The 8,615-nt window shown below is 35.3% G+C and overlaps 1 protein-coding gene across 1 annotated transcript; it reads left to right on the forward strand.

Moving 5' to 3' along the window:
* The first annotated feature begins 345 nt into the window (after nt 1-345).
* LOC149561231 (DELLA protein RGL2-like) lies at nt 346-1,791 on the forward strand. Its single transcript, XM_089827776.1, has 4 exons — nt 346-928; nt 982-1,171; nt 1,254-1,500; nt 1,618-1,791. Exons 1-4 carry the CDS (start codon nt 346-348, stop codon nt 1,789-1,791), a joined length of 1,194 nt encoding a protein of 397 aa, XP_089683902.1.
* Nucleotides 1,792-8,615: the final 6,824 nt, after the last annotated feature.

Genomic DNA, 8,615 nt, shown 5'->3' on the forward strand with positions numbered 1-8,615 from the left:
GTCACGATTTTCCATATTATCTTTACTTAAAATAAATTTTAAATTACAAAATAATTTAAAAATAAAAAATATGTTAAAAGACAAAATATAAATTTTGTCGTTAAGTATCGTCTTTAACACCGCTAGTGTGTAGTAGTGTGCCAAATTTGTATATATCTCGTTGCATTCAGCGTGATGGCGACCTAAATTTTGTTGTGAAAGGGAGATGGCACTATTTTTAAATTATTTTTGTAAATTGTCTTTGGTCTCGTGTAGATGCCTATCGCGAACAGAACTCTTCCCAAAAATACTCTTCATATAGCTTGAGTGAGTGTTAGAAGGCAGTCAGAAGCAAATAAAGACAAAATGGTTGTCTCTCACAGTGAAAGCCCTCCTCTATCCATGGCAGATTTTACATTCAATTCCTTACCCTGCGAGTTGGACGACAACTGCTGGGAGGAGTTAATGGGAAATAATCTATATCAAAGCCCTCCTCTTGCAGAGGAAAGAAATAATTATATGATGTCTTGGGGGTTGGTTGAAGCGTCCGACGAAGAAAGTTCCCTCATGGTAAATGATATTTTCATAGCTGATGAGGATATCTTCTTCACTGAACAAATCCCAACCTATTTTGGATCTCAGCCAGCGAAAACGTGTGCTCATGTTCGGTATGGAGAGAAAGAAGAGGATGTGGAATTGATTCAACTTCTGTCAGCCTCTGGACGATTGATAGGAGAGTGGAAATATGATCAAGCTGCTCGGCTGGTTAGCAAATGCAAGAGTTTGTCTAGTCAGTTGGGGAATCCCACACAGAGGCTCGCCTATTACATCTACGGCGCGCTGCAGGACAGAATCCAACTCGAAACATTCGGCAGTGTGAACAGTGCAGCTAAACCAATCTCAGATTATGCTTTCAACATTGACAGAGAACCAGAGCAAAAGGAACTTTGTAGACTGGTTGCTTACTCTATCAGTGTTCTGCCGTACAACAAACTGCTGCAGTTCACATCAGTGCAGGAATCATAGACACCGTGGGCAATGCGAGGAAGATTCATGTAATTGACCTCAGGATGCGAAGTGGGTCGCATTGGACAATATTAATGGAGTATCTCGCACACAGAGCTATTTCTTCTTCTTTACGCGGGCTTGAGCTTCTCAGACTAACGGCAGTTGGGATGAATGGTAAAGACTCGCTAGATCTTTGGCTATCCCGTTTTTGTACAACATCATTGAGATAGAAAACATAGAGCAGATTAAGGTTTGCTCACCGTTAGATCTGGCGAGGCTCTGGCTGTTTACTTTTCGATTATTTTGAGAAGTTTATTATACAACCCTGCCCTTCTGGATAATCTCTTGCGCCTTATTAAAAAACTGAAGCCTCGGATTATGGTGAATGTTGAAGTAGAATCACAGCATAATTCTCCGTCTTTTCTGAATAGATTCAGAGAGGTGCTTCTCTATTACATGGCGTATTTCGATCTGATGGATGTTACCATGACAGACAGAAATGATATTAAGAGGGTGAAGAATTAGGAATTATTTAGCGGAAGCCAGATGTGGAATATGATAGTGTATGAGGGAAAGCAGAGGTCTGTTAGGCATGTTAGAACTGATGTGTGGAGGTGTCTGTTTAAGCAGGCAGGGTTTAGGGAAACGAGCTTCAGCTTTAAAGCTATGTATCAGGCTAGGTTACTATTACGAGAATATGCTTCCGGAAAATATCAAATTCTAGAGCCCTGTGGACATGCCATAATTGTAAAGTGGAAAGGAACGCCATTATTTTCAATCTCAGCGTGGTGTGGTACCAAATAATGATTCGAGGCTGTTGTTGAAATATATCTAATCATAGTGGACAAATGTTACTCTAAACTATAGAGTAGCTTTAGCTCCATTTGCATTGAGAAAAGTGGAGTTAGGTTTATTTCAGTCCTTCTGTGAACAGAGTCCCTTCAAAATGACTAGATATCAACTCATCCGTCAAGTCGAAAGAAGTTGAACTATTTCAACTACAATGCATCGCTCTATATAGGTTAGTCTGAATGCCAATTGAGGATTTGTTTGTATCGTCGTTTGACAAAGCTAGACTCAACGATATCATATGCGTCAAATGAACTAAACAAATACAACATGTAATTCTAGAAAATAAAGAGCTAAGGGGAATATTTTCATCAATATGTATGAGATCAATGGTTATTCAATAATCTTAATTCATCTTGTTACATCAAATTTTCTTTTAAAATGAGCATTAATAGTACTTACATTTGTGTTCTTATTTCTAACATAAAATAAAAAATTATAATGATCTTATCTTACATATTTCAATTAACTATATTATTCTTTGCTTACCTAATATTTGGGACACTTATTTTTGAGTTACAAGTCTTATAAGAAGATTAGTATTCAGGATAAAAAGGATAATAAAAAGTCCACATTCAAAATTTAAACAAATAAAACAATTGTAGTTATAAATACAATTTTATTTGGAAAGACACCTCTTTTGAGGTAGGGTACAAACATAATAGAATTAGAAGATATTTTTCTGAGACACATAAATCCTAATAGTATTATAAATAAATTTTTTTCCCTCAATTAAACTAAGCTCAAAATATGTTAGATTTTGTCAAATTCCCTATGTAATTTTTGAAGTATTGAAAAAACCTAATAACCAGTAAGAAAACCCCTATTATCTTGTGTTTTAACATTACCTTTTGAAAACTTAAGCTAAGGGTCTATCTCTCATTGAGGAGGGCCATCATATTGTTACCTAGTGCTTTATTTTATGTATTGCCATGTGTTGGAAATTTGGCTAGGTAGGCAATATGAAGTTATCATTTATGCCAACATATATTTAATAAAACATGAGTAGATTATGAAGGTGAAGTTTTGGTAGGACTTAGAAAATTATGTAAGTTCTATGAAGTTTATCAGTCAACACAAACATAGTTTTGATTGATGTAGTTCAAATACACTCAATCAGAGCATGTGTAGTTACCCAAAGTTAGTAAGAAGTGTTTGGATACCATAATTGAGTGCACAAGTTAGTATGAGTAGTAGAAACAGAGATATGACAGATCTCTCAATAACAAGTATACAGAAGAAGAACATGACAAATATAAGGAATTAGATATTTTAAGTTAAGGAATTGTTTTCTTTAACAAAAAAATTACTTAACTATTCGAGGATGACATCCTATATGTTAACCCTAAGTGAGCAAAAGAACATTTCACATTTTCATAGAGATGTGAAGGTATAAAGGATGACTAAATAGAAAAATGTGATATAAAGGAAAGATATTTGGATGCAAAGTTTTGTAGGGCTTTTGTAATGGTTATATTAGTTTTATGTGATCTAAAATTGATGTTGAGAGTGCTAAGAGGTAGTTTATATGAGGATTCTAGAGTGAGCTACAAATATAAAATAAGATATTGAAGATATCAGCATTGACAAGTATTTTTGGTATCTATACCTTTTGTGTACTGAATATTATTGTATATTGTATGTTTGGGAAGTGGACTCATCCTACATACATTTTTTAATTGTAATAACAACTCCTAATAGGGTTAAACCTTCTAACAAGGTCAATTCTTCTAACAATGAATGAGACACTATACTGATGTAGAGACTCCGAACATGTTTAATATCTTTCACAAGATACTTTTAGTTAGTGGAACATTTTTTTTGGTTACCATTTGCACTAGGGTTTTCCCTTAGCCAAGCTTTCCCTAGTTAACAAATAATGGTGTTATGAGTTAGATTTCTTTACTTTTATGTTTAATCTTTATTATATTCACATGGACATGATTGAAAGTTATATAAGATATTCTTAATTGGACAATTTTTTGTGAATTACTTACTCACCCACACCCCCCCCCCACTTAATCTTTCCTATTTCTAATAATTGGTAGGAGAGAATAGTTTTTAAAATTAAGAAGCAACCAAAATGGGGGCCAACCCATAACATAGAAAAACAACTATCTGAGGATTAGTTGGCAGTCATTACCATAAAATTACCCAACTCCCTTTCTAAATTTCCAAAATCTTCCCATAACCATAACAATAGAGTAAATATTGCAAAGAAAAACAAAAGTATTAATAATGTACATAAAATTAGCCATCATATACAAATTGGCCATAATATTAGTGCAACATAAAAAAAAACCTAATTGGGGCCAAAGGCTCAGAGAGAAACTACCTAATATAAGAAAAAAATAAAATAGAAAGCAGACTGGTAGGAGGACAAATCACTAGTTCCTCAAGTTCTCTAGTAGCAGACCAAGCTAGTCATCGGTCAAGAAGCCATATAGAAAATGAGTAGTCTCCATCTCCTTGTCTTTAGCTACAGCATTCTTGTTAGTTTGCATTAGGAGAGCATACTTTCCTTCAAGTGCATGACACATACTAAGAAATCAACAACCCTATCAAACTTATCCTCTAGGTCCACGTTCATTTTGACCAGATCAACAATGAACCTCTCCAACTTTTCAACTTTCAGGTGTCCTTATATTTTGTCGTCCATTTCTACTCTTGCATATTTGATGGGGACACAACCCAAGAACCAAAGTGGACACAATAGAAAGGGAAAATTATATTAATTGAGAAAATAAGATAGTACAAACAGTATAGTAAAATAAACTTCGAAACATGCCCTAAGGGCTTACAATAGCATATATCTGGAGATAATTTCTCCTTTCAGTACCTCCTCTCAAACTCCACTTCGAACTACTTTTTACAATGCCAGAAATTTCCTTAAATAGACCCCGGAGGGTTAAGGACTAGGAGTACATTCCAGAAAGTGCTAGTAGGCATCCACCGACCAAATAGAAGGTTCTAAAAGCTGTGTTAGAAGTCGGTGCAAATCTAGAAGAATCCAGAAATGGTAACTAAACTTCTGGGAGGCATAACTTTTGAACCGTAGCTCTGATTGATGAACCATTTACATTTTTGAAAAGCTCTCAAATCGCTCTATAGTCCTATGGACCAGCTTCACTCGTCCCCCATTGTTTGGCCCTTTTTGAGGTCATTTAATGCCCCTAACCTAACTTTGAAGCATTCTTAGGAGGTCTCGAAAACCTGAAAAACTGCAATAACTTTCAAACCATGGGGCCTTTTGACCTGATTCTTTTTCTGGAATGCTCTAAATCACAATTACATTCATCTGGCCAATTCACACCTTCTAGGTCATCAAAATGATGGCCAAATTTCATGCTCCTATTTTTTCGAGATTTTCTAGCACACTGATAGTTGAACTGTGAGAGTGGGAACCTTTATTTGACCCAAATGGGTGTCCAAAAATGGAAACACATGAAACAGAAACTAAGTCTAAGTACATTTTTTTGGGTGAAATAGGATTGCCCTTATACCTCTAGATGCTCCTGCATCAATATTTTTGTTGAGTATGCTCTCCACCATGTGCCTTACCCTTATCTTCCCCTTTCCCTTCAACAATCTTTGATTAGGTGTGGCTATCAAGATTACCCATCCTAACCAACAAAGTGATTTCTCCTTGCTCCTCAATATTCTCAAATTTCCCAAAATTTGGGGTGATGGTATCACTTTTAAAAGAATGTAAAACCTTAGTGGTAAAAAGATTATTTTGACCCTCCTCCATTACATCCTCATTTTCATCCAGATTCTTTATTTCTTCCTCATCCTATTCCACATAACTCCTTCAAGTGGTCATGCACTTAGGTCTAGGGCCACACATTTTCCTCAAGTTTTCCCAGTTAGGCATGTCAAGATTGGTCAAGGGGTTTTTCTCTCTCAGCCTCTTGCCTAACCAATTAATGCCCTTCCTTGAAGTGGTACTAGTATTTTCAACATCCAAGATTTAAATTTTTCCTTCTCAATCTTACTAGCCAAGCTAGTGCGGTCCTCTTCTAGCTTGGTGGGGGAGAAAAACATTGGCAAGTAATTTTCAAGAGTGAAGGGATAGTGGTCAAAATTTGAGGGTGAAGGCCTTTGTATAACTTAAAATGACAAAAAATCAAAGCTTTTTTAATGCCCTTCCTTGAAGTGGTACTTGTATTTTCAACATCCAAGATTTAAATTTTTTCTTCCTCACATTTCTTACTAATATTCCACACACAATCCTCAATAGGATCTAATAGTGTAGAAAAGTGAAGGAAATTTAGTCTTTGTTTCATAGGTCATTGAGAATAGGTAAATGATAGTATTAATAGACCTTTACCCTATCCTACATAGTAACATAGCTCATAATAACATAACATACTATATCCCACAGTTCAGGAAGCTTTTCCTAAGCAAAACCACCATGGAAGTGGATAGAGGCTTTGTCGAAGCAAAAAATATTCTTGAGGCTTGTCTTGTCTACCACTCTAGGTTGGTTTGTCCATAATTTTCCTTCCATCGATAGGACATTTGCATTAGCTATTAGCTCTTCAGTGACCTAAAAGGATATCCCATCCATAGTAATCCAATACTTCTTCCATGAATCAACAAAATTTCAGGTCACCATCTCGTCATGGCCCTTGATGCTTTCTACAAAAGGGATGAAACATGTTTCCTTCACATGAGACCACACCGCTCTATCTTCCCTATAAAATTTCTCAATTCTTGACTATTCAATTTTTGAATTCTCTCTCTTCATGTTGTCATCATCATTAGGGTCAAAAACTATATCTTCTTCATCTTCCTTAAGATCGACTGCCATATCCTTCAGCTATTTAAGAAAAACCAAAGCCAAAATCTTACACACCAAAGAATGATATTTGAAATTATGAAAACCCCAAGTGAATAAAGTTCATTTAGGAATCATAGAAACTAAGTGAAAAGAATAATTTATCTTAAGTTTCCATATCACAATATATCAACACTTTCCTTTTGAATCTTAGTTTCAAAATTTTTAAACCAATCTTGGATGACATAAAATATCATCCCAAATATTTGGTTCAATAAAAAAATTCCAATTCCTATCACAAGTAATTATTGAAAACCTTTCATTAGGGGTAGTTCTATAATAAATAAATGCCTCCTCTAAAGTTAACACCATCATGATGTGACCCACTAAATAGGAAAGATAATTAGTATTGATGTAAATAGCCATCATCAAGCCCATTAAGATAAGACAATCTATAGTGTATGTCAATTTATACTCCATTATTTAAAGGAATCATTATGAGGGAGTGATTTGACCACCACATGAAGATCTTTCCCATTCTACTAGAATTGAGCATTGATGACTTTGTGTTTCGTAGATCCCTCCAAGCTATCGACCACATGGTTTCCTTTCATGTAGACATGTTGCATCCTAACATCATTAAGACTATTCAGGATGAACTAGGAATCCCTAAAGATCTGCATGGAATTCTAATACATCTTTCTATCTATGTTGAAAACATTAATGACTAAGATAGAATCTCCCTCCATAATCAGATTTTAAATTCTCATGTTGTTAGCTAGCTCCACTGCTCACAATAGCCCAAGAAATTATGCCTCATTTCTTGAAACACTAGCACATTTTCTAGAGTATCCCTTGATACTAAAACCTTGAACATTAAGGATTATTCTTCCTACTATATCCCCCTATCAATGCTTAGACCTATTAAAATTTAATTTTAACCATTTCGACAGAGGTGGCTGCCATTTAGTTGACAACCTCTCCTTGATCTTAGAATTATAAAATGTCTCAATAACCTAATGGATACCTAGAACATTCACCTAGTCTCAATCAATTTGTGTGGGGGGTAAGGAGGTGTTTTCCATTTCTTGTTTAGGGCAGCCCCACTTATTTGTCCCAGAAATTTATGTATAACTAGGCTCGAGGGGTACTTATATCTCGAAATATATGATTATTATTTTATTTCCATATGTTCTTGTTGAAATTTGGGGCAAATGGCCTTCCATATAATTTTTATCATGGGATGGTGTAAAGGGCTCTACCATCCTAGTATAAAATGGGAAACAATATATTATAAAAGACCCACGATATTTGAAGCTACTTGAAAGTAGTTTGCCAAACTACTATAGAGTAAGGGTAGTGAATGAAAATGTGAGGGATGAACTCTCTATCTTTGCAACACAACATGCACTTATTAAACATCTGAAATTGACACCTCTTAGGGTTGTCAGTGGTGAGAATGCTATTATGCATAACAAAAATCTAGAATAAATTAAATTTGGGAGGACTTGGGAATGCAAAATGTTCTTGCACTCCAAAGCTCTCTCGTCACTAACCAAGGAAAAATAAGCTGATTTCACACTAAATTCCTCACTTGAATTTTTGTGCCATATTATTTTAACCAAACCTAGGAATGAGGGAATATGAATGTACATAGGAGAACATCTAATTCTTCAAATAAGACTTCATCCATCCTAATAAATTTATCGATGTTGAACATCTTCCACTCATTGTGATGGATGTTGTGTTTCACCATTTCCCCATCTCAATCTTCCCCCTCCTTTTTAATGTATAAAACTTTGTTAAAACTAAGGGAACTTCTATAATTCATCTATCCTGCACACATCAAATCTGGTCTCCATCTCTAGTACTTCATCTTATACCCCCTCTCCATTATTTTCTTATTTTGATGATATTGTTCCATATCCTTGAAGCCACTACTAAACCTTCTCTAAAGAAAGATTGGGTGAAGGGGCAGGAGTTCAAGTACTTAGCACTC

The sequence above is a fragment of the Cupressus sempervirens genome, chromosome 4, assembly GCF_028749045.1.
Source record: "Cupressus sempervirens isolate cs-2001-9-10 chromosome 4, ASM2874904v1, whole genome shotgun sequence".
NCBI lineage: Eukaryota > Viridiplantae > Streptophyta > Pinopsida > Cupressales > Cupressaceae > Cupressus > Cupressus sempervirens.